The sequence below is a fragment of the Saccopteryx leptura genome, chromosome 6 (assembly GCF_036850995.1).
Source record: "Saccopteryx leptura isolate mSacLep1 chromosome 6, mSacLep1_pri_phased_curated, whole genome shotgun sequence".
Lineage (NCBI taxonomy): Eukaryota > Metazoa > Chordata > Mammalia > Chiroptera > Emballonuridae > Saccopteryx > Saccopteryx leptura.
Genome location: NC_089508.1, coordinates 151,505,399 through 151,529,861, shown reverse-complemented (window position 1 = coordinate 151,529,861; position 24,463 = coordinate 151,505,399). Strand labels below are relative to the sequence as shown.

At 52.4% G+C, this 24,463-nt stretch overlaps 2 protein-coding genes and 1 pseudogene across 4 annotated transcripts; 1 reads left to right on the top strand and 2 right to left on the bottom strand.

Annotated features, from left to right (window-relative positions):
- Positions 1 to 294: 294 nt before the first annotated feature.
- Positions 295 to 9,395, bottom strand: TSPAN17 (tetraspanin 17). 2 transcript variants are annotated; one of them, XM_066341884.1, is made up of 8 exons: positions 9,115 to 9,391; positions 4,278 to 4,328; positions 4,042 to 4,188; positions 2,987 to 3,157; positions 2,492 to 2,617; positions 1,685 to 1,732; positions 972 to 1,088; positions 295 to 884 (listed from the first exon to the last, which is right to left on the bottom strand). In XM_066341884.1, exons 1-8 carry the CDS (start codon positions 9,199 to 9,201, stop codon positions 819 to 821), a joined length of 813 nt encoding a protein of 270 aa, XP_066197981.1. In that variant the 5' UTR covers positions 9,202 to 9,391; the 3' UTR covers positions 295 to 818. The 2 variants fall into 2 exon arrangements, with proteins under 2 accessions (XP_066197981.1, XP_066197980.1); XM_066341883.1 differs by having other exon boundaries at positions 295 to 1,088; positions 9,115 to 9,395.
- A 720-nt stretch (positions 9,396 to 10,115) lies between these two features.
- EIF4E1B (eukaryotic translation initiation factor 4E family member 1B) lies at positions 10,116 to 14,084 on the bottom strand. Of its 2 annotated transcripts, XM_066341817.1 has the most exons (7): positions 13,984 to 14,084; positions 13,684 to 13,880; positions 13,264 to 13,359; positions 12,473 to 12,536; positions 11,627 to 11,740; positions 11,352 to 11,491; positions 10,116 to 11,006 (listed from the first exon to the last, which is right to left on the bottom strand). In XM_066341817.1, exons 1-7 carry the CDS (start codon positions 14,035 to 14,037, stop codon positions 10,892 to 10,894), a joined length of 780 nt encoding a protein of 259 aa, XP_066197914.1. In that variant the 5' UTR covers positions 14,038 to 14,084; the 3' UTR covers positions 10,116 to 10,891. The 2 variants fall into 2 exon arrangements, with proteins under 2 accessions (XP_066197914.1, XP_066197915.1); XM_066341818.1 differs by lacking the exon at positions 11,627 to 11,740.
- Positions 14,085 to 23,348: 9,264 nt separating this feature from the next.
- LOC136375755 (large ribosomal subunit protein eL13 pseudogene) lies at positions 23,349 to 24,087 on the top strand (annotated as a pseudogene).
- The last annotated feature ends 376 nt before the right edge of the window (positions 24,088 to 24,463 follow it).

The following is a 24,463-nucleotide window of genomic DNA, read 5'->3' as shown; positions in this document are numbered from 1 at the left end:
CCATGGCCTCTGCCTTTGGAGCTAAGAAGAGCTCAGTTGCTGAGCAATGGGGGCAATGCCCCAGATGGGCACAGCATCGCCCCCTAGTGGGCATGCTAGGTGAACCCTGGTTGGAGCACATGCAAGAGTCTGTCTCTCTGCTTCCCCTCCTCTCACTGAATAAAAAAATAAAAATAAAATAAATAAAATAAAGTTTGGCTCAAACATGTACACAACCCAGGCCAAAGAAAATGGGGCAGGGCGGGTCCAAGCCAGGAGCCCAGCAGCTGACAGAACCAGATGGTGGGTGCAAGCTGGTGTTTTCAAAGTTGTGTTTATTTAAGTAGTTTGTAGCCATCATCATGTTTGATCCTGAGAGGCAAGCAAGGGAGAGAAAAATTCTTGGACTCAGTTTTTAGAGTCTGAGACAAGTGGGCTCCTGGAAGGGTCAAGGTCACAGCTAATAGAGAAGAGAGCTCTGAAGCTGCGTGTGGCCGCATCTCTGGCAACAGCAGGCCCCATGCCCGCCCTCTACCACCATGCAGAGAGGAGTGACACAGCCTGCACCCGTCCTCGTCCCCTGGAGAGCCTGCCACGCACAACAGTAGAAACAGCGTTCCATGTGCACACCCACACTGACACACACCCTCCAGGCACACAAGTCTCGGACAGGCAGCCCAGGCAGAGCCATGCAGCTTCCTCTGTGGGTGCACAGCACATCCACACGAGCCTCACGCAGGGCTCAGGTCCAAGCAGAAACACCCCCTGCAGCTCTGCCCATCATGGCACAGTGGAGGCCCTGGGGCGGCCAGGCAGGTGGCAGTGGCAGCATGGCAGCCTCACCAGTTGGCCTTCACTGCCTTGATGTCGCTCACGAGGTTCTGGGCCAGGCAGATGCCAAAGACCTGTACAAGGGCAAGTAGGTGAGGGAGAGGCCAGCGGCAGGGGTCTGGGGTAGAGGAGCAGGGCCGCAGGCGGAGCCCCCACTGTACCTGCAGAAGGGCGATGCCCACAAAGACCCCAGCCACAACGATCAGGTTGTCCTGCAGCCACTTCTCAAACTGGCCCACGCAGCCTTTAGTGTGGATGGAGCCCTGCTGCTCCAGCTCCTGGGGACACACAGGTGTGTGGCTCAGCCTAACCGCCACCGTGGGCCTCACCCCACCCCTGCCCAGGCCCTGCACCTCAGGGCCCACTGCCCGACGCTCCACTGCGGGCCTTCGCAGGCCAGCTCCTTCTCCTCACTGCGGGCTCGGCAGACCCTCGATCCCAAGAGGCCTTCTCTGACTACCCAGCCCCATCTCACCACCTCCCTTATTTTATATTCTTCCAAGCTCTTCCAAAATTGTCACATTACTGCCAACATTGATTTATCAGTGAGCTTCCTGTCTCTCCCGCCACTGGAGTAGGGGCTCCCAGAGCACCAGGGATCTGTCTGTCTGGGGAGTGTGCACGCCGTGTCTAGGGCCATGCTCGGCACCCAGTGGGCCCTCAACAAAGAGGTGGATGAGCAAACGCACCTGAGCCTGTGCCCACAGGCCCACTGCCCCCGTGTTTGGCAGTACCAAGGCCTGAGTGCCTGGATGGTTCTTGGGACTCAGCACCCTCTCCCCACAAATCCTGAGGCCTTTCAGAGAAGCTTATGGGGGGCCCCTTCCCCTCCTTGTGCCCCAGCTAACCCCAGCCCTGTCCCTGCCACTCTCACCAGTTTGAGCCGGACATCGTAGCCACACTGGGTGTTGAGAACATCTTCCTGAGGAGAAACAAGCCAATGAGCCACTGGTGAGGGGACACCCTGGGGCCCATGCGCCCAGCACTGCAATGGTTCCTGCTTCCCGGGGGAAGTGAACAGAATGTGAATTTGGCCACAGCCACACCCATACCCGAGTGAGGCTCGCAAGACCCACGCACAGCTCTGCCTGACGCCAGGTGCACAGCTGCACACGCCAGCTTAAGCTCTCTCCTGTTTAGGAACCCTGCTCATGTGTTACAAGAACGGGAAGAAGCCTGGCCCTCGATGGGGGAACTGTGACTGCAGGGATGTCGCTGTGAGAAGTTTCTGCTCTGAAGAAAGCCCTCAAGTGATCAGAACCCCCACCACCCGACACCCTAAAGTGGTGGCCACACCACATACACCCATAACTGAGGGGGTGACCCAGCCCCGGCCCCAACAACCTTCAGGCCAGCCAGGAGAAGACACTGCCTGGGCTGCACTTAGCTGGAACCACAGGGTGCCTGGAGCCCGGTGGGCCAGGGCCTGTGTCCAGAGGCCTGCAGCTACCATCCCGTTACAAACACAGGGACAGGTTTGGCTGAAGAGGCACAGCCCCCACTCTAGCAGGCCTCAGTGCTGCCCATGAACACAACTCCCCAGCCTGGTAGGAGTATCCCAAGTAAATTAACCTCCTCCAGACATCCACAGGGTGGGGCTGAGCAAGCCCTGTGGTGGGTTTTTCCCAGACTGGACCTGCACTAAGCAATGCCCTCTGCCCCCTCACCAGGCCCCACTCACCGCAGGATCCCTGATGCAGCAGGAGAAAGGCACCCCGCAGCGCTCCCGGCTCGGGTTCAAGTCAGTGCAGTTGAAGTAGATATTGAGGTTCCAGTCGTTAGGCCCTCGGGCTCCGCAGCAAGACCACTGGGGGAGGAGAGAGCCCAGGTAAGCCAGGCCCAGCCAGTTTGGGGATAAGCCCGGTTGTAGAAAGACAGGGCCAGGCTGGGAATCGCCATAGAGACAGTCAGGCGAGTGACTACCTTCCCACTGCCCCCAGCAGACAGGCCAGGCCAGGGCCCAGGGCCATCGGAGCAGCTCTAGGACTTGGGGACCCACAGGGATCACCAGCTCTGGTTGCCCCTCAGAAAAGAGAATGCCTGGCTCTCTTCCTGGGGCCTCCCTGGAGGGGTGGGTGAGGGAATGGTACCAGCACACAGGGAGCGCCCTCCCTCACTCATCTGCCCAGCCAGTGCCTCCTGCAGGTGTCGGGTGAGTGCTGGACACTGGACTCACGTATTCCTGAGCAAAGTCAATGAGGTTCTGGAGGTCAATGTCATCCCGATAGGCCTTGACATTGTTGTTGATGAAGAGGTTGAGCTGGTCTCGTATCCAGTCCTTGAAGACAAAGGCCAGGATCCCTGTTGCAAGCTCCAGGAAAAAGATGAGGCCGAGGAACACTGAGAACTGGGGGTGGAGATATACAGACAGTGGGGGTTGGGGATGCATGGCTTAGGGGTGCCACCAGGTGGAGCTCCACCCCACCCAGATCCAAGACAGTCCAGTGTCCTCAGCTTCTGTCATGTTAGAGTTGTTTTATGATGGTCAAGACAGTGCTGTCCTTACCTACCCATTCATTCCACTTCCTCTGATAATCACCTGTGTTTTCTTTCTTTCATTCTTTCTTTTTATTGTTTGTTTGTCTGTTTTTGTTTTGAGGAAAATACCCTAAATATATACCTTCAGTTTCTGTGGCTCAGCTAGAGCCATTATGTCTTTCCCCATTCCCAGATAGAGGACTGGGCATGTGCCAGGAGCTCACCAATCAGAGCGGTAACTTTCCCAGGGGCCACAGGGATTGGTCCATATGTGGGCAATCAGAATCAAGAAGATACAATTGAAGGACTTTGACAGAATGGATGAGAAGAAAGAGCCTCACCTTTCAGTAGGAATTTCTAGGATGGCAGTGTGAAGCCAGAGACCCTCCACCCCCCACCCACCCCCCGTTCCTGGGCATGCTTCTACCCCATGGGGAATAGAGCTAACCCAGATGAACAGAGCCAAGAAATAGAGAGACCAGGCCAAGTGACACTGGTGGCCCCTGGACCTACATATGCCAGCAGCCAGCACCCTCTGTGCTTTCCTTAGTGAGTCAATAAGTATCCTTTTATGCTTAGGCCACTGGTTTTCAGTCATTTACAATAGAAAAGATCCTATGATTATAAATAATATGAATCTAATATTTATTGTTATAACATAATAAAACCACCCATTATTAAGCACAAACTATATGTAAGAGGTGGGGGGGAGGAGGCTGGGGTCCCCGGTGGATCTAGGTAGGAAGCACTCACAAACTTGAGCAGGAAGGTGTTCTCCCGGAGGGCCCCGATGCAGCCAGCAAAACCCAGCACCGACATGACACCTCCAACTACTACAAATAGCCACACAGGATCAAGACCTCCCAGATCTGTCAGCGCCGAGATGTTGGAAAGAACGCCCTGTGCCAGGGGAGCAGAGGCAAGTGAGGGTACTGACCCTCCCATTATCTTGACCTGCAGCAGCCCCATGCCCTTCCCCACTGCCTTACCTTCTCACCCCAGGCCCAGAGGCCAATGGCCAGGAACAGGGCTCCCAGCACCTGCAAGAGCAGAAGAAAAGAGCTGAGAGCTGGGGCACCAGCTTCCTGCTCCACCCCCAACAGAGCCTCCCCCCCAACCCTGAGCACTCAGGGTCTTCAGAGGGAGAGAAAGGAAGAGGGCCAAGAGATGTAAATGGGACCCAGGATCCTTCCCACCTTCCCAAGAACACATCTCAGTGCTTCTTCCCCACAGCACACAGCCTAGAAGATTAAATACTCCCTAGCCCTGGGATGGATATCAGGGCCCCTTCCCTGGAACTCAGAACTAAAACAGAGGGTGATAAAGACACTCCAGCTAAGCAGCAGCAGTAGTGTCCTGAGCCTCTGCTCCCACTGCAGCCAATGCTGGGGTTCAGGGCTCCTGGCCTCAGCTCCCTTCCAAGTCTAGCCCTCTGGCTTCCCTGCAACTCTGTGACTACCAGCCCACCCCCAGTCCACCATTTCAACCTCTGATTTCCAGAAACTGTTTTCCGTCACGTTCCATCCTCAGAGCTCAAAACCAAAGCCCCTTGCATGACAAGGAGTCCTCATGCAGAGCAGGACCCAGCAGAGGGGACCTAGCCTGGGCCAGTGGCTGTCTGTATCCTAGAAAACATGTGGCCACAGCTCTCCCTGAGCCTTTAACCACCACCCACTATCCTGCCTCAATTCCTTACTGAGAAGAGACCTGGATGTCAAGGCTACTGCCTGACCATCCATCACCTCCTGCCCAAGCCCAGGGCTATGAGCCCACCTCTTCAGACCTCACCCCTGCTTTCTCTACAGGCTTCTTCCCCTCAGCACCTAGCCTCAGTTAACTCCACCCTACCTGTAATGCCTTCCCATCTCATATCCCAGGCTCCTCCCACTGCTGTACCCTTTCTTTAAAAATATCTTTCCTTCCCTCCCCCACACTGGATCTGGGATGTGAAACCAAACATCACTTCTCCTGCCTCATCCCACTTGACCCGCCCATGCCTTTAGACAGGCCACCGCCACTACTTTCTCTATCCTGAACCCCTCAGTGGTTAACTCAATGCCATTCTTCAACTTGCCCCTTCTCAGCCTCCCTCCCAGCACCTCTGTTTCACCAACCCCACGCGCATGTCCCTCCACCAGTACCAACCTGAGCCTTCTGCCCTTCCTCCTCACACTCACTTTCCTCCCCTTCATGACACTGACATCTCCAGGATCACCACCCAAGCCTCTCCCTGGCTGCAGACACTTACTGCAAACACTTCCATGTCCCAGCTCCTGTTCCAGATGCTAGGAACACATCAGCCAATAGGAGAGATAGCTCTCAGCCCTCATGGAGTTTACACTCCAGTGGGGGAAATCCAATAAGCAAACAAGGTAATTTCAGTTAGCAACAGATCTTTTAAAGCAGTGGTCCCCAACCTTTTTTGGGCCATGGACCAGTTTAATGTCAGAAAATATTTTCACGGACTGGCCTTTAGGGTGGGACAGATAAATGTATCACGTGACTGAGACAAGCATCAAGAGTGAGTCTTAGACGGATGTAACGGAGTCTGGTCATTTTTAAAAAATAAAACATTGTTCAGACTTAAATATAAATAAAACGGAAATAATGTAAGTTATTTATTCTTTCTCCGCGGACCGGTACCAAATGGCCCACGGACCAGTACTGGTTCCCGGTCCGGGGGTTGGGGACCACTGCTTTAAAGAAAATCAAACAGGGCAACACAATGGGGAGTAATTAGGGGTGGGGGGGCAGGTTTTGGTTAGGGAAAGTGATGACATGTTAGCTGAGATTTAAATGATAAAAAGATACAGCCTGACTAGGCGGTGGCACAGTGGACAGAGCGTTGGACTGAGATGCGGAGGATCCAGGTTCGAGACTCCAAGGTCACCAGCTTGAGCATGGGCTCATCTGGTTTGAGCAAAGCTCACCAGCTTAGATCCAAGGTCTCTGGCTAGAGCAAGGGGTTACTCGGTCTGCTGCAGCCCCACGGACAAGGCACATATGAGAAAGCAATCAATGAACAACTAAGAAGTCGCAACGAAAAAGGGATAATTTGATGCTTCTCATCTCTTTCCGTTCCTGTCTGTTTGTCCCTATCTATCCCTCTCTCTGACTCTCTCTCTGTCCTTGTAAGAAGAAGAAAAAAAACCCTAAAAAAATGATAAAAAGATACAGAGAGAAGAGAATTCTAGGAGGAGGGACTGGCAAAGGCTCTGAGCTTAGGTTAGTTCTGGTTGTGCCAGGGACAAAATGAAAGAAGTGAGGCCAGGCCCCAAAGGGTGCTGAAGGCCGTGGGAAGGAGTCTGGACCATATTCTAGTGAGAAACCCCTGGAAGATTATGAGCAGGGTAACACCAAGATCTTCTCACTAAAACAAAAAAATCTCTGGATCTGTTTCATAGGTACCTCCCATAGGCCTTGTTGCCTCCCTGAAACCCTCCCTTGAGCCCCTCAACTGGCCAAGTCCTGTCAATCCAGCTTTACAACTTCCTCTGAAGCTTTTCTCGTCCCTCCATCCCAACTTTGTCCCAGGCCTCCTCCCTGGTCTCTCCATCTCCAACCCAGGCTCCTCCCCCATCCTCCCCAAGGCAGCCAGACAGATCTGCCTCCAATACAAAAGCCAGAAGAGACCCAGCACCAGCACTGAAGCCCTCACTACTCCACACTGCTCTCAACATAGAACTCAAACTCTGTCCCAGCCCTAGTGCCCTGGAACAAGCCTGGGCCTCTCATGCCTGTCCCCCCTTGGCATTAGAGAGTTCCCTCTGCTCAGTGTTCTGCCTCACCTCCACCCACTGCCTACAGGGCTGTCACCTTGGTTCTGCACTTACTGGCGCTATGTATCTAGAATAAATGACTTAACCTCTCTGTGCCTGTTCCCTTATATGTAGAATGTAGATAATAATAATGTTCTATAGCTTCAAGAATACAGTAAATTAGCCCTGGCCGGTTGGCTCAGTGGTAGAGTGTCAGCCTGGTGTGCGGAAGTCCCAGGTTCGATTCCCGGCCAGGGCACACAGGAGAAGCGCCCATTTGCTTCTCCACCCCTCCCCCTCTCCTTCCTCTCTGTCTCTCTCTTCCCCTCCCGCAGCCCAGGCTCTATTGGAGCAAAGATGGCCCGGGCGCTGGGAATGGCTCCTTGGCCTCTGCCCCAGGCATTAGAGTGGCTCTGGTAGCAACGAGCGACGCCCCAGAGGGGCAGAGCGTCGCCCCCTGGTGGGCGTGCCAGGTGGATCCCAGTCGGGCGCATGCGGGAGTCTGTCTGACTGTCTCTCCCCGTTTCCAGCTTCAGAAAAATACAAAAAAAAAAAAAAAGAATACAGTAAATTAGGCCCTGGCCAGTTGGGTCAGTAGTAGAGCGTTGGTCGGGGGTGTGGATATCCCGGGTTCAATTCCCGGTCAGGGCACACAGGAGAGGCGCCAATCTGCTTCTCCATCCCTCCCCCTCTCGCTTCTCTCTCTCTCTCTCTCTCTCTCTCTCTTCTCCTCCTTCTCCTCCTGCAGCCACGGCTCAATTAGAGCAAGATGGCCCTGGGCACTAAGGATGGCTCCATGGCCTCCTCCTCAGGCACTAAAAAATGGCTTCTGTTGCAACGGGGCCCCAGATGGGCAAAACATCACCCCCTAGTGGGCTTGCCGGGTGGATTCTGGCCAGGCACATGGGGGAGTCTGTCTCTGCCTCCCCTCTTCTCACTAAAAAACAAACAAAATACAGTAAATTATAATTCATTTGCTATGACCTAACCTTGGAGGCAGGCTTCATTATCACTCCCTCCCAGGCAGAGAAGCTGCGGCCCAGAGAGAAGTAACCTGCCTACAATCTCACAGCTAGGCCTGTACACAAAGCCTTCCAGACTTGGCCTCCAGACTTTCCCACCAGGAAAATCTGCATATATCCAACCCTCTGCTGGAACCAAAAGACACCCACGTGCAGGTGACTGCATGGGCAGCCTGTGGGTAGAGGTCAGTGCCACTGAGTCCTGCTGAGCAAAACTGAATGAGCCCAGCATTTTGACCAAGGCAGCAGAAGCAGAGACTGCAGAGGCAGCAAGCAACCTTGGAGAGATGAGATGCAGGAGAAGTGAAAGATGACTTGGCAGGGCCCAGGGGCAGAGATGCCACCCTGGGAGGGACACCAACAGATCCCTTCTCAGGCAGGAGCAGCTCCACTCTAGAGCTTTGGTTTATTCTGCTATGGAATGTAGAATTCTGTTCCCCGAGGACCAGCGCCCCGTCTCTCAATAGGAGAGATCCTCCCCCAGGACCCTGACTACAGTATTGGATTTTTCTGCTGGAAACCATCCCAGTAAGGAACTAGGAGGAGTGGAGGCGCTCTGACTCAGCCCCCTTAGCCAGAGCTAAAGGCAAGACAACCAGGCTTAGGTGCTGGAGGGGCAAGAAGGCAGGAAAGGAAACCCCGCCCTTCCCTTCTCAGCACACTCCTTTATAAACCAGGACCGGGGCTCAGCGTGCACCCCACACCCCAGGGTATCAAAGTGAGCTGGGCAGGAGGGAGGACCACTCACATCACGCGTGCCCCTGGGTCCTTCAAAAAGGCACTCTTCTCGGTCGAGCCTTGTGAAGACACAGGTGTCTCCCCTTTGCCATACCATGCCCACGGTGGCTGGGACCCGCCCCCCTGCAATCTGAGCTTCCCGCTAGTTCTCTCCGGTGGTCTTGGGGGTGGGCGGGCAGGTTGGAGTGGTTGGAGGGAATGGTGAGACCGTCCTAAGCCCCTGTGGCAGGGAATGGTCTCCCCTCAGGAGACTGAACCTCTTTCTCCCGTCACCCCAGCACAGGGCCCGGAATCCACCCCGCGCTCACCCAGAAGACAATGTTGAAGCCAAACAGGAAGTATTTCCCGCAGCAGCCGACCTCGGGTTCCTGGAAGTGTTGGTGCTTGCCGGGCATGGTGAGCGGCCGCCCGCCGGCCCGGTAACCGGAGCCGGGGCCGGGCCCAGCCCTCCGCGGGCCGCCCTGGGCTAGAGCCGCCCGGGGCCTAGCCCGGTGGCTGCGGCTTCATGGCCAAGGCCACACAGAGCGCTCGCTGGGCCCCGCCCGCCCCGCAGGGACCGCCCCCGGCGCCGGGACCGCCCAGCTCCGTACTGGCCCGGCACCAGCACAGCCCCGCTGCCCCTAGGCCTGGCTCCGCCCCCCAGCGCGACTCAGTCCTCTGCGAGCCCCGCCCCCGAGCCCGGCCCCGCCCCGCCCCGGGCCTCGCCGCTCTCGCCCGCAGCCGCAGAGAGCGCCCCGACGTCCTCCAGTCCCCTGATGCGCTGGCTCCTGGCACCGCAAACTGTCCCCCCACCCAGTTCCCCCCGCCCCGCAAGGCTCAATAGCAGCGCCGACCCAATGCCGGGCTCTGCTGTGGGAGCTCATCTCTGGAGAGGAGTAACTACTGCACTGGTGAGCAGATGGTGATGGCGATTCGACTCGAGTTAACATCACACGTGCAGGATGTTTTATTACAGTGAAATCCAATCAGACACGTGGTTCATGCACCAGAAATTTAACCCTGCCTATACTGGGTCAAACTCCAGCCAGATGATTCCCAGGTCTTGTGAGTGCTGAGCTGGCTGCTCCCTGCCCCTTCAGTTTTTCTGGGGGAAATACTCCAGACCCTGCCCCACCCTTTTGGCGCCCTCCCAGTCTTATCCCTCTCCCCTATGCCAGTTTGGGCCTGATTGCGCTCCTTGGTACCTGGGAGTCACACAAGCCCCTTAGAGAGAGGGCTGGAGCAGATCGAGGTTTTATACAGACTGAATCATATTTAATGTTAGAGTCCTTAAAAATCATTCCAGTTTTGTTCAAAAGGGAGTATTTATTTAGAACAGGAACAGAAAGATGCTTGAGCTTAAGTTAATCTAGCTCTAGCAGAACCATGTTGTGACCTGACTACCCACCCACTTCCACGTAAGCCCCGCCCTGGCCACAGCTGAGGAAAGGGGAAGAGACGGCATAGGGCTGTCTCCCTTCTCAGCTCCCCTCACATCCCTTTGTGAAATTATGGGGTCCTGCCTCTAAGCCTCCAACCTCTGGAGTGGGGGCACAGCCCTACTCCAAGGAAGGTATGGGATTCTGGGTGGGCTCCGAGTCTACAAATCTGATGTGAGGCAACCCACAAAGGTTTTTCAGCACAGTGATCACCAGGAAGAGAGCCCCCTACTCCTGTCCCTGAACTCCAGCTCTCAGAGCAGCAGTGGCCTTGAGCCCCACTCCCCTAGAATACAAGAGTTTGGCCCTGAAGCTCCTTAACTATCCCCCTTCCTAGGTAGGCACAGAGTTTTAAGTTCTGGATCATGGACTTCACTTTCTACCTGCAGCTGAACCCTCTTTTTTCGTGTTTCACCTCACCACACCTACTGCTGGGTGAAACAAGGAATGCCAGAGACTCTCTCCACATTTCCACTGCCCTGGTTCCACAATCTGCTAACACCAACCCTAGGCCTGGGCCCCAACTCATGTTAAAGAATGTTTGTATTACCTCCAGAGGAGGTGAAAACCAGGCCCTCTGCCCCTGCCTGCAGTCCTGCCCAGGACACATACACACACAGTAGTGAGAGGCTGCGTTGGCTCAATGGAGAATGGTGCCAAGGTTCTCTCACACCACAAACTTGTTCTTAGCTATGGTGTTGCTCTTGGTAGCTGTGTCTGCGTGGGCCTGGTACCCAATGATGGTCTTTGTGGAGAGTCCCAAGCGCTTTTTGTAGACATGCCTGGTGGGTGAGTGGGAGAGAAAATAAGATAGGCAGTGAGCAGTGGGTCCTGGAGATAAGCTAGGATCTTGGGTGCCCACAGCTCCTACCTTGGTTCCAGCCACAATCACTGTGCTTTGTGTGTTTTAGCCATATGGAAACCAAAAATAGTACTAATGCAAAAGAAAAGAGTTCTGCTAGAAATAGTTTTAAATCTAAACCTCAAACCCTTTATACATGTAGGTAAGGTAGAAGGGGGAGACAGCAGGTAGAGTTCCAGGGGTCTCCCTTACTGGCCAAGCCACCCCCATTTTGTCTTCTCCCCTAGAAGAGATCCAGCTCCCACCTCATGCTAGACACCCTTACCCAATGTGAAGCACAGCTGTCTGGTTCTCTGCCTCCTGTGTCCACACCGCAATCTTGTCCCCCTTGGTTCGGATGTTGATGACAGCCCCACATACCTCCAGGCTATGCTCCTCAAAGCTCTCCCCAATAAGACAGAGCAGCTGGGGCCAAAAAAAGAAGTGATAAGACCTTCAGCTAGGACTGCACCCGCCATCCTCAAGACCACTGCTACCACAGGTCCCCTACCAGCCCTGCCCCTTTCTTTGGGCAGCCTCCCTCCCAGCCCCTCCACTCACTGTCTCCAACCACAGGCGGTCCAGCTCAATGTGGCGCTGCTGTTTGGCAAGGCTGACCAGCCAGCGGCCACCCCGCTTATTCCTGGCGTCTTCCCACATGGGCTGGATGCCATCCTGGGAGGCCAGATGCCAGATGGCAAGTCAACTGCCTCCCTTTGTTCAATGGGAAGTGGGGGCCCAACCACCTTCCCGGGTCCTGCCCCTGCCCCTCAGTAGGTCTCCCCAGGCCAGGTGCTCCGGCCTCCATCCCCTAGTGCCACTACCAGCCATTCAGCTCCCAGAGCCTCCTCTGAGCTCCCCCAGGCTCCAGAGCCCCAATATTTGTCACTTTTCACAGCCTTGCATGTGTGTGTGCACTTATCTCCTTTACTAAACAGAATTCCTTAAGGTAATAGTTTAAATGAAGGTATTTAACAAAGCCTCTAGGACAACCCCAGTGTGAGCCATGCCAGACTTCCCAAGCTGGGCTGGGCACAAGGTCCCCTGGGAAATCTGTAAACACTGATGTCAGGATCCTGCCACACACATCTGCTGGGTCAGCACCTCCAGGGATTGGCCTGGACCTTGATAAGCATTGTCCGTGTGAAGTCTGATGCCTGTTCCTAGTTAAGGAATCAGGCCAGAAATCTGGGCTCCTTTGTTTCCCCACTTTCTAGACTCTTCAGTGGTCCTTCAAGGTGCAGCTCAGGGCTGGCACTTTGTCCAAGCTTCTCTATAGCATTTCCTCCCCTTGGCTCTGATGGAGGCTGTCCTCAGTGTCCCACCCCAGAGCCCTGTGAGGGACTAATACAGCAGACACTGGGGAGAACCAGCCCCCTCGCCCCCCGGCAGGGAAGCAGAGCTTACCTTGAACAAGGCGTAGTCACAACCTGAAGAGAGCTTACTGGCCAGCTGGATGTGGCTATACATCCTGGAGAGAGTCCCCAACCCCAGTCTGAAAGTCCAGGCTTTTTAGGGCCCAATTCCAACTGGGCTCAGCCCCCTCAACTTCTTACCAGACCCCACCGCTTTCCAGTGCCATCTGACCTCCCAGCTTTTGCTCACACTGGCGCCCCCGCCTGGAATTCCATTCTTATTTACCCAAACCCTCAAATCTCCCCTCCTCTCCAGAGCCTTCCCTGACCTTCCAAGCCCAGGAAGAGGTTTTTAGATGACTTCCCCGCCCTGAACCTGCCACCAAGTGCAAGATTTGTTTCAGATGCCCCTCAAGCTGGAGCCCAGGCCTCTCACTCACTCCTACAGTTTGCACAGCACCTTTTGGGTCCCCTCACTTGCTCCTCCATAGACACTTTGAGGAGCCTAATTCTCACTTGTGGTTGAGACAGGCTCAGAGAAGGGAAGGAATTTGCCCAGGGTCAAAAAGCATGAAGTAGCAAAGTCAGAGTGAACTCCTTGCTTCTCCCCCTGTTCAGGCTTTCTCCCTAAGCCCCAAGAAGGTGTCAGGGGCCTGTGCCTCAGCCCCAGTGCCCCCTGAAGAATGCGCTAAGCCCTGCCTTCACTACCACTGCCAGGCCCTAGGGAGGGCTGGGAAAGCTGTGCCCGCAGCAGCTCCCGAGGGCTGGGGGTTGGGGGCTGGGAATGATCCCCCCACACACACCGCACCGGCATGGCCTCTTCCACAAAGGACAGATACTCACGCCCAGAAGTCCTCCACTGTGTCAAACTTGGTGACCAGGTGCAGGTTATCCTGCCAGGCCCGGTTGTGATCATTCTTGAAGAACCACAAGGCCCACCTGGGGAGAGGGGTGGCTGAGAAGCAGAGCACCAGGTCTCAAGCCTCAAGGACAAATTGGGGGTAGGATTTGGGGTCCAGCCCTCCAAAGTGACTAGAGTCAGTTACCCTGAAGGGCCAGGGACCAGAGGAGTAGTGGAGACACTTAACCCAGAATCCCACTAAGTTAAGGCTGGCAGGGACAAATCCTAGTGGGGGAAAATAAGAGGATCTGAAAAGGACAACAGGGCGGAAGCCCTAGGCCAGCTCTGACCCTCTGCAGTGAGAAACTGGGGCCAAGAGAGGAAGGGGCTGTCCAAGGCTACAGAGCAGGGACCTGCCCTACCTGCTCTGCAGAAGGTGCAACTCCAGCTTCACTTCCTCAGGGCCCTCATTCCAGGCTTTCCTCGGCAGGGGCAGCAGAGTTGTGGGAGAGTTGGGATCCTCCTCCCTCATCGACACTCTCACTGTTGCTTCCTCCTCTTCCTCTTTCTCTTTTTCCTCCTCCTCCCACTTTAGGATTTCACCCTTAGCCTTAACTGCCTGGTGAAAGAAAGGAGTCGAGGTGGGCTGCGCACCCCAGCCAGGAAGCCAGGCTGCCCAGTCCCTGTCCCTTGCTGCAGGAGGGGCAGGCAGGTGGACTTACAGGGCCTGCGGTAGCCATGCTGTAGCAGCTTGGGCTCCACAAGGGACCGAACATCCAAGGGGCACCAGTTGCCGGCTTTTAACCCACCAGTTACCTGCCCCCGCCCACCTAGCACAGGGGAGGGGGAGGAGCCAGCATGGGGTTACTCCGAGGGAGCAGGGTTCCTTCTATCAGCAAGACTTGAGTGAGGACTTTCTGCGGGCAGGCTCAGGTCTGGAGACTGGGGTGACCAGGCAGACGCAACCCCACCCACATCATGCTGGCCACGTGGGGGCTGAGACAGGAAGGTAAAGGTCAGTATTAGGGTCTGCCCTTAGTGATACTGCTCCCCACCCAGGGTGGGGCCTGAATGCAAAGCAGCCTCTCCCAGAGAAGGCAGCAGTGCCTCTGACAGCGGGGCAGGGCCAGGCCAGAGACCTGACGCATGCACTGTAGTGTCCCCCTGTTTGTCTCTGCTGCCATTCGCCCAGTGGTGGGATTCAGCCGGTTCACACTGGTTCAGCAGAACTGATACCTTATTTTTTTGTTGAGTTCTGTGAACCGGTTGTTAAAATGGCACTTGTAATCAGAGTTCTCTCTAAGTTGGGCGTCTGGGCAGCCACCCAATGTGGAAATCACAAAGTTACATTCCTTACACTTTTTTAACGTTCATTTGCACAACAGTGTATTCTAAGTTCCCGTCCATAGGTGAAAAATTGCAAGTGAGGACGCCAATCAAGAAACAATATAGAAATATCTTAAATAACAGTTTTATTGCCTGACCAGGTGGTGGCACAGTGGATACAGCGTCAGACTGGGACGCAGAAGACCCAGATTCGAAATCCGAGGTCACTGGCTTGAGCGCGGGCTCATCCAGCTTGAGCGTGGGATCATAGATATGACCCCATGGTCACTGGCTTGAACCCATGATTGCTGGCTTGAGCAAGGGGTCACTTGCTCTGCTGTAGCCCCCAGGTCAAGGCACATATGAGAAAGCAATCAATAAACAACTAAGGTGCCACAATGAAGAATTGATGCTTCTCATCTCTCTCCTTCCTGTCTGTCCCTCCCTCTGTCTCTATCTCTCTCCCTGTCTCTGTCACAAAAGAAAAGAAAGAAAAAAAGAAGAACAATGGTCATGCCCTGGCAGCAATGGGGCTTAGCAGTGAGATACTGGGGGCCAGCCATTAAAAAAATTTTTTTTCATTTAAAAAAAAGTTTTATTTTTTTATCAGGTATTATTTAATATTTTTTCATTAATATTTTAAAACTCTTATAAACTAGTTTTGTGTACCTCTTTTATTGTTCTTATTTAAGTATTAAATGCATGAAATAATAAACTACCTTTCAGTATATCAGTTTTTTTATACTTAAAACGGTCATTAGTGCTGAGAACTGGTTGTTAAATTATTTGAATCCCACCACTGCATTCACCTCTTTCATTTGGCCACCAATGTCATCTGACACAAGCATTTATCAGGTCTCTGGAAGCATCTGAGGTCATTTTAAATCTAATCTTCCAGAAACAAGGAGATTGTATTACAAATCCACATTTTTGGTTTCTCTTGAAAATTTGGGAAGGTCTGGCAACCTTGGGCCTCCGCCTCATGGGTCCACAATCTGTTGCAACTGAGGGTGCCCTTTGGAAGAGCAAATGGGGTTCCACAGGGCCCCACTGGCCCACTGCATTCCTGACCTATTCGAATATCCACCACCTGGTCATGGCTGGTGAGGGGCAGTGCCACACAATGGAATTCAAGTCCTCCCTGCCAAGTGACTGAACCTCACTGCATCTATTTCCCCATCTGTAAAATGGGAAAGTTCATGATATACTATTCACAAGCATGCTGTGTGAAATGATATAAAGCCCATAGAAGACCTGGCTCAGAGGTCAGCAGAAACCACCTGAGGGCCAGCCAGCCAGGGTCGGGGAAGGACTGCGAAGGGAAGCGGGGCAGGGCAAGCTCGGGCTTCCCCAGCCTTCTGAACAGCACCCTTTTCCGCAGGGACAGGTGCCTCCCCAAGTTTATTAAGGTTTCTCTTTCCCCCTAGCCACTTTTAGGGGCCCAGATCATCCCTTCCCTAACACCCAGAGCAGCCCATGACCACCTGGAGGCTGACAGTCACTATCTATCCAACCGCTACTTCCTAAGTGCTAGGTATGTGCCAGGCATGGGCCTATGTGCTAGGAGGTGGTAAGTGGCAAAAACTGGATGGCCCTGCTCTCTGGTCAGCCAGGGAGCCAGATGCCAGATAATCTCACAAAGATCATGTTTGTGATCACAAATGCCGACCTCTGAAGGAAAGGAATTCACAGGTGAATAAGATAGTCTACCACCTGAACTGGGGCTTTAGAGTGGTTCTCAAGTGCATGGGTGAGAACCACCTGCAGGACCTGTTAAACAGACCACAGGGCCCAGGCCAGAATTTCTGACTCCTAACTCTGAGCTCAGAGTTTCAGAATTGGTATCTTTGGCCAATTCCCTGATGGTGCTGCTGGTCAGGGGCCTCATTTTGAGAACCACTAGCTTAGAGGCATTTCACCAAAGAGGTGATGTTTGAGCCCAGAGCTGAAACATGAGTGAGAGTTAACTAGGCAGTGGAGGAGGGCATCTCAAGGGCAGAGCAGCATGTGCAAAGGCTCTGGGGCAAGGGGAACGTGGTCCTGGAAGAAGCAAAGCGAAGGCCAGTGTGGAGAAGCCCAAAAGAGGAAAGGATGAGAAGTCTTGACCCTAGGAAAGTGGAGCCACTGAGTGTTTAAGTGGGGCAGATGGCTGAACAGGTAATCACATGGGCTTTCCAGCAAGTTCTCTGGCTTACTAGTATAAAATAGATTCTATGGCAGCAAAACTGAGTGGGGGGAGATCTATTAGGATGCTAACGTAGGTGTCCAGGTGGCAGGCAAGAACATGGTGGATTTCAGAGGCATTTAGAAGGAAAGCTCAGTGGCATTTGGTGATGGACAGGCCCTGGAGAGGGGGTGGGCGGGGCACAGCATCCCATCACCTTTGCTGTACAACAAACCACCCAAATTTAGTGGCTTAAAACAAAAATCATTTCTTTCGCTCATAGAGCCACAATATGGGCAGCGTTCGGTAGGGACAGTTCGTCTCTGCTCCAAAACACCATTGGTTGGAGTGGCTCACAGGCTGGGCGAGATCATCTGCTCACTCCCAGCAGCACAGTCAACTGGGACCTCAGCTGGGGTGCCGGCCAGAACAGCTCTATGTGGCCTCTCCATCAAGATAGAATATGCTGGTGTGGGCTTCTTCTCTGACACACTCCCATCCTTTTTCTTTCTTGGGCATGAACTTTCCCCTAAACTCTAAGGGTCTCCACAAGATTTGCAACCAGGGGAGCAATAGGCAGCAGCATCTCGTCCTGGGCTACCCCCTGAACCTGTCTCCATGGCCCCTTTTCTCTGATTTCCCGGTGAGCTGACAGCAGCCCCGCCTAGGCTCACTTCTTTCCTATGACATTTCTAGAGAGACAAAGCTAGACATTTCTAGAGAGACAAAGCTAGACATTTCTAGAGAGACAAAGCTACTTGGACTCTCTCCTGATGCTGTTTCTTCTGTCCTAAGTGCTTTCTTGTTTCACTGTTTCCAGCTTTAATAAATGTGCTCTCGCCTGATCTGCAGTGGTGCAGTGGATAAAGCATCGACCTGGAATGCTGAGGTTGCCAGTTCAAAACCCCGGGCTTACCTGGTCAAGGCACATACGGAAGTTGATGCTTCCTGCTCCTCCCCACATTCTCATTCTCTCTCTCTCTCTCTCTCTCTCTCTCTCTCTCTCTCCTCTCTCTCTAAAAAATGAATAAATAAAATTAAAAATATATATTCTTTAAAAAAATAAATGTGCTCTCAAAATCACCTGGACTCGTGCTTGTGTTGTAAAATCTCTCCTGCAGGAATCAAGAACCCACACACAGGCCCTGGCCGGTTGGCTCAGCGGTAGAGCGTCGGCCTAGCGTGCGGAGGACCCGGGTTCGATTCCTGGCCAGGGCACACAGGAGAAGCGCCCATTTGCTTCTCCACCCCTCCGCCACGCTTTCCTCTCTGTCTCTCTCTTCCCCTCCCGCAGCTGAGGCTCCATTGGAGCAAAGATGGCCCGGGCGCTGGGGATGGCTCTGTGGCCTCTGCCTCAGGCGCTAGAGTGGCTCTGGTCGCAATATGGCGATGCCCAGGATGGGCAGAGCATCGCCCCCTGGTGGGCAGAGCGTCGCCCCCTGGTGGGCGTGCCGGGTGGATCCCGGTCGGGCGCATGCGGGAGTCTGTCTGACTGTCTCTCCCTGTTTCCAGCTTCAGAAAAATGAAAGAAAAAAAAAAAAAAGAACCCACACACTACAGGTTGGCTGGAGGTAGACCCACTCTGAGTCCAATTCCTATCCAGTGACAAAAGGACCCTCCCAAAGTGCTGGGCATGGTGTTAACTGCCTCAGAGTCCTGGCCCAGAGCCTGGCATAGAATGACCCTGCCCGCCACAGTACCCCTTCCCACCAACTCCCACATACTCCAGCCTTGGTGACTAAGGAGAGAGGTCCTGGCCCCCACCCAAGACCTTTTCAAGACAGCCTTTGTGGGACATCTTCACAGTGGGCCTGAACAAGCAAGAGCTCCCAATCCTGCCATTCTGTTCCTATAATGTCTTGAATCTGCCCACTCCTCTCTCTCCACAATGCCCCCACATCCAGCAAGCCCTGTCATCTCTGGCCTGGGCCACTGGCCAGGTTTCTACTAACATTCTCCTTCCTCCACTCCTGCCTCCCTACAGAACATTTTCCATGTGACTTAGAGAAATAATTTAAGATATTAATCTGATCACTTAACTCTTCTGTTTAAAATCCTCCAGGGCATCCACGATATGATTCAAAGTCCTTGTTCTGGGCCTGCAAATTCCTCCATGAGTCAGCCTCACAATGCCCCAAGCACACCAAACCCTTCAACTGGCCAGATTTACTCCTACTTCAGGGCCTTTGCACTTGCTGTTTCCTTTCAGTTACTTTTATTTGTTTGTTTTTTGGTGACAGAGTCAGAGAGTGGGACAGATAGGAAGGGAGAGAGATGAGAAGCATCAGTACTTTGTTGCAGCTCCTTAGTTGTTCATTGATTTCTTTCTCATATGTGCCTTGACTGGGGGGGGGGGCACACAGGGGAGGGGACTACAGCAGACCAAGTGACGCCTTGCTCAAGCCAGCGACCTTGGGCTCAAGCCAGCAACCACAGAGTCATGTCTATGATTCCACACTTAAGCCAAAGACCCACGCTCAAGCTGGTGACCCCGCACTCAAGCCAGTGATTTCTGGGTTTCGAACCTAGGTTCTCTGCATCCTAGTCTGTCACTCTATCCACTGCACTACTGCCTGGTCAGGCTCCTTGCAACTCTTTATGTGACTAATTTCTCCTCTTTGTCCTTCAGGTCTTAGCTCAAATGTCACCTTCTTAAAGAGACCCTCCCAGACCACCCTGTCTAAAGTAGACCCCTCTTTCTCATGCACTCTTAACTCATCACCCTGTTTTATTTCCTTCTTAGCACTTAGCACCATTCACTCATTCATCTAGCTATTCATTCAACAAATACGACCTAGCAGTCATTTTGTATAGGTGCTGTTTCAGACACTGGGGAACACGGGTGTGAACAAAATTGATGGTTCCTCCTCTTTTCTTTGGAAGGCCCAGGACTAAGCCCTTGCACCTCTGCTCTGTTCACATTTGCTGTTTCATGATCTCGTCCAGTCCTCAGAATTAAATGTCACAGATACAGTATACCTCGGGCCCCAACCTGAAATCCAGAATAACACGTCCACTGTCTGCTCACAGCTCTACCTGGGTATCTGGTATGCCTCTGCCTCAGGCTCATTCTATCCGTGCTGAGTTTCTGACCTTCCCGATCCCCAGACCTGCTCTTCCTACAATCTCCTCTATTCTTCCAATTGCTCAGCCAAAAATCCTGGAATTGTCCTGGACTCTTCTCTTTCTAACCCATCAGCACATTCTCTCTTTAGCTCAACCTTCATGATAGATCCAGGATCCGACCGCTTTTCTCCATCTCCATTGCCACCACCTGGCCCAAGCAACTGTCATCCTGCCTGAAGGCAATAGCATCTGAGCTGAACTCCCAGCTTCCACCCTTACCCATGAATGATCTACTACTCTCTACACAGCAGCTGTTAAAAATGCAAGTTAGAACACATGGCTCCTCTGCTCAGAGTACAGGGTCTGCAGGACCCCGTCAGCACTCTGCCCCCTCTCCTACTTGCACTGATCTGGCCACACTGGCCTTTATGCAGGTCTTCAAATATGCCTGGCCCACTGCTGCCTTATCATTTACATTGGCTGTTACTCCATTACTAACTCAAGTGAGGCCTTCCCTGCCCACTGCCTTGAACTGTCCAGGCCCTCAGCCCCACTCCAGCACCATAGATTTTATTTATTTATTTTACTTATCATCTGCCTTCTTCTATGAGACTCTAAGCTCCTCAAATGCCTCTTTTATTCACGGCTGTTCTCCAGTGTCTAGAACAGGGCCTGGCTCATAGCAAGTACTCAGAGGTCAGCGTGAGGAGGGAGAGTTGACCAAGGCTAACATCACCGATTTTGACAAAAGCAACACAATCTAAAGGATCTATTTGTTTACTAGTTTACTTATTAATTCCTCTTGCTTTCTACTAGAGCATTCTAAAGAGCAAGTACTTTATTAGTCACATTTTCTGCCGAATCTCTAATACCTAGAACAGTACCTGGTATATAATAGGCGCTCAAGAAAAACTGATTGAAAATAGATGTCAATCACTTGCCCTCTCTGGGTGTCAGTTCCCTCAACTGTAAAGTGGAAATGAAAATGCCTTCTTTACAGAATTTTTTAGGACTTGATGATAGAATGACATTGTGCCTGGCACACAGTAGGTGGTCAGTAAATATCACCCATTCCTCTCTGTTCTCAGCCCCCCATCCTGCCTGCCTGTCTTCCTCCTCCCCTGAGACTTCTGACTGCAGGAATGTTGATAAATGTTTAGTCCACTCTCAGTTACCACAGAGTAATAAAAAGTACATCAAGATTTTTTCAGAACCAGGCAGGGCTGGGGTCCCCAGGATCTCCCTAAGAGAGTGCCTTCTGCTCCAGCTGCTTCCCCTGGGGTCTTCTCCCACCCCCTTCCCCACATTCTCCTTCCTTCCCTCCCTAGAAGCTTCAGTAGCCACTCTCAGTACATTCTTAAGGAGAGGGGAGAGAAGAGAGCAATGGAGAGACACAGTTTCCAGGGGCAGAGAGAACAGAAACAAGCAGAGCACCACCTCCCCCCCACCCCAGGTTTAGGACCTGGCCAGAAAGAGACCCGGGGGCCTGAGCTCTACCATCCTATGCCCTAAAGGGGGGCAGTGTGGCATGGGATAAAGGATCCACTGTGCAAGTGGCAGCCCAGCAACCATGTACTCTTCTTCTGAGGAAAGCACATGTGGAGAGGGAGCAAGAAAAACGTAGCAAACGTTAACAATTGGTGAACAAAGGTGAAGGAATTCAGGTAGTCGTTGTGCTAATATTGCAACTTTTCTGGAGGTTTCATTCATTGTACTATGCCTGCAACTCTAGGTTGAGGATTTTTTCAAAATATAAAAAGAGTTGGGGGCAAATCAAAATAGTGACAAAGATTCTAGTGAGCCACACAGTAACTGTTCTCCCTTCTTTTACTTTGACTGTGGGAAGCCATATGACCAGTTGGATGACCACACTCCCAGCCTTGCTGCAGCAAGGCATAGTCAATGAGAGAGGCAGAAGTTGTTGGATTGGATTGTGGGCCAATACCTTATGAAAAAGAAAGACAACTGGAAGGTGCTCCTTTTACTGCACTTCCCCTTTTCTTGCTTTCTGCATAGACTTAATGGCTGGAGCTGCAGCAGCCATCTTGGGCCATGAAGTAGCCTTGAAGGTGAAATTCATGTACTAAGAATGATGGAGCAGGAAGGTAGGAGTCATCAGACTAACTATAGACTGCCTCCCATTGGACTTCTTTTTTTTTTTTTTTTTAATATTATTTATCTTGGTTACTTGAGTTTTGTTTTGTTTTTTTTTTTTACAGAGGCAGAGATAGACAGGGACGGAGAGAGATGAGAAGCATCAATCATCAGTTTCTCGTTGCACGTTGCGACTTCTTAGTTGTTCATTGATTGCTTTTTCACATGTGCCTTGACCACGGGCCTTCAGCAGACCGAGTAACCCCCTGCTGGAGCCAGGGGCCTAGGGTCTAAGCTGGTGAGCTCTTTGCTCAAGCCAGATGAGCCCGCGCTCAAACTGGCGACCTCGGGGTCTCGAACCTGGGTCCTTCCGCATCCCAGTCCGATGCTCTATCCATTGCACCACCACCTGGTCAGGCCCATTGGGCTTCTTTAAGTGAAAGAATAAACACCTGCTTTGCCTAAGCTGCTGCACTAGCAGACAAATGAACTTTGCCTCTAATTCAGAATTTAACCTGTTTTCTTTTTTTTTTTCTTTTTTTTTTTTTCTTTTTTATTTATCCATTTTTAGAGGGGAGAGAGGGGGAGAGAGAGAGACAGAGAGGGAGAGAGAGAGAAAGAGAAGGGGGAAGGAGCTGGAAGCATCAACTCCCGTATGTGCCTTGACCAGGCTAGCCCAGGGTTTCAAACCGGCGACCTCAGCATTTCCAGGTCGACACTTTTTCCACTGTGCCACCACAGGTCAGGCTAACCTGTTTTCTATTCCCTCTATCTTCTGGTATTTCCCACCTGTCAGATCCTGTGCAAGAAATGCTTACCACCACTTGTAGGATCCTTCTCATCTTTCAAAACCCAGCTCAAACATCACTTTCTCCTGGCCACTTTCCCTGGATGCTCCTTCCCTCCTTCCCTCCTGGGCTCCCAGGTCCTCCACCTCCCATGCAACTCCCCAACAGCCCACTTGTTACCAATCCTAGGTCTTCACTCTTCCTGGTTTTGGCCTCTCTGTACCATTTATCCATTTGCCCTCTAATGCCGTTGGTTTCCCTGGTACCACCCTCTCCAGCTTCTCCTCCTCCCTGGCTTGCTCCCCCTCAGTCTTTTCTCCAGGCTTCTCCACTCCTGAAGGTTGCAATGCCTCAGGATTCTAGACCTAAGTTTTAAGTTCTGAACCCTCTCTTCTTTCCACTCTCCATGTTCCCCTGAGCAATCAAGGCCTATGGCTGTAGCCACCAATTCTATGCTAATGACCTCAAATCCAGTGGAGTACTGGGCTGGTTTGGACCAGCTCATTTGAACAATTATTCAAGTTTCAGGAATTTTATGAGGCATTTATAAAAGTCATTATTAAAAATGAAATAATATAAACATGCTGATTTAAATTATGTTAAAAACAAATATAAACAAAAACATAATAAAAACATACCTTTTTAGCTTCTTTCCGGTGCCCGTTTCTCTTCGTAGGGAGTGGGCCCGTAAGCAGCAGCTATGGCGCCCAGCCGAAATGGCATGGTCCTGAAGCCCCATTTCCACAAGGACTGGCAGCGGCGCTTTGCCACGTGGTTTAACCAGCCGGCGCGGAAGATCCGCAGACGCAAGGCCAGGCAATCCAAAGCACGCCGCATCGCCCCGCGCCCAGCATCTGGACCAATCCGGCCCATAGTGAGATGCCCCACGGCGAGGTACCACACCAAAGTGCGAGCGGGCAGGGGCTTCAGCTTGGAGGAGTTACGGGGGGCCGGCATTCACAAAAAAGTGGCCCGGACCATTGGGATCTCGGTGGATCCGAGGAGGCAGAACAAGTCCACTGAGTCCTTGCAGGCCAACGTGCAGCGGCTGAAGGAGTACCGCTCCAAGCTCATACTCTTCCCCAGGAAGCCCTCGGCCGCCAAGGAGGGAGACAGCTCTAAACAGGCAGAAGAACTCAAGTTGGCCACCCAGCTGATAGGACCAGTCATGCCCATACGGAATGTCTACAAGAAGGAGAAAGCCAGGGTCATCACAGAGGAAGAGAAGAACTTCAAGGCATTTGCCAGTCTTCGCATGGCTCGTGCCAATGCCCGGCTCTTTGGCATCCGGGCAAAAAGAGCCAAGGAAGCTGCAGAACAAGATGTTGAGAAGAAAAAATAAAGTGCTATTGGCAACTTGTGATAAAAAAATAAAAAATAAATAAAAACCATACCTTTTTAATTATTTTACTAATTATGCTCCAGTTTTATTTTAAATCTATTTTATCTGTATGGTGAAAATACAGAGTATCTACTCCCAATTCTCTGTTCAGTGACATTACATTGACAGCTTGACATTATCCACAGTGGGAGAATTTATACCCTAGCTAACACAAACTACAATTCAAGGTGTTTCCCCCCTTGGAGTGCCATGTGTTAAAGATTTCCCCACACCATGGCCCAAATCTACACCTGAGGACAACCTGGAATAACTGCCTGAGCTCTGGGCTTAGATATCCTACTGTTGGCTAGACACCTGCTCCAGTTTGTCTACCAGGAACTGCAAATTTGGTATATCCCAAACAAGCTCACCACTGCCCCCCC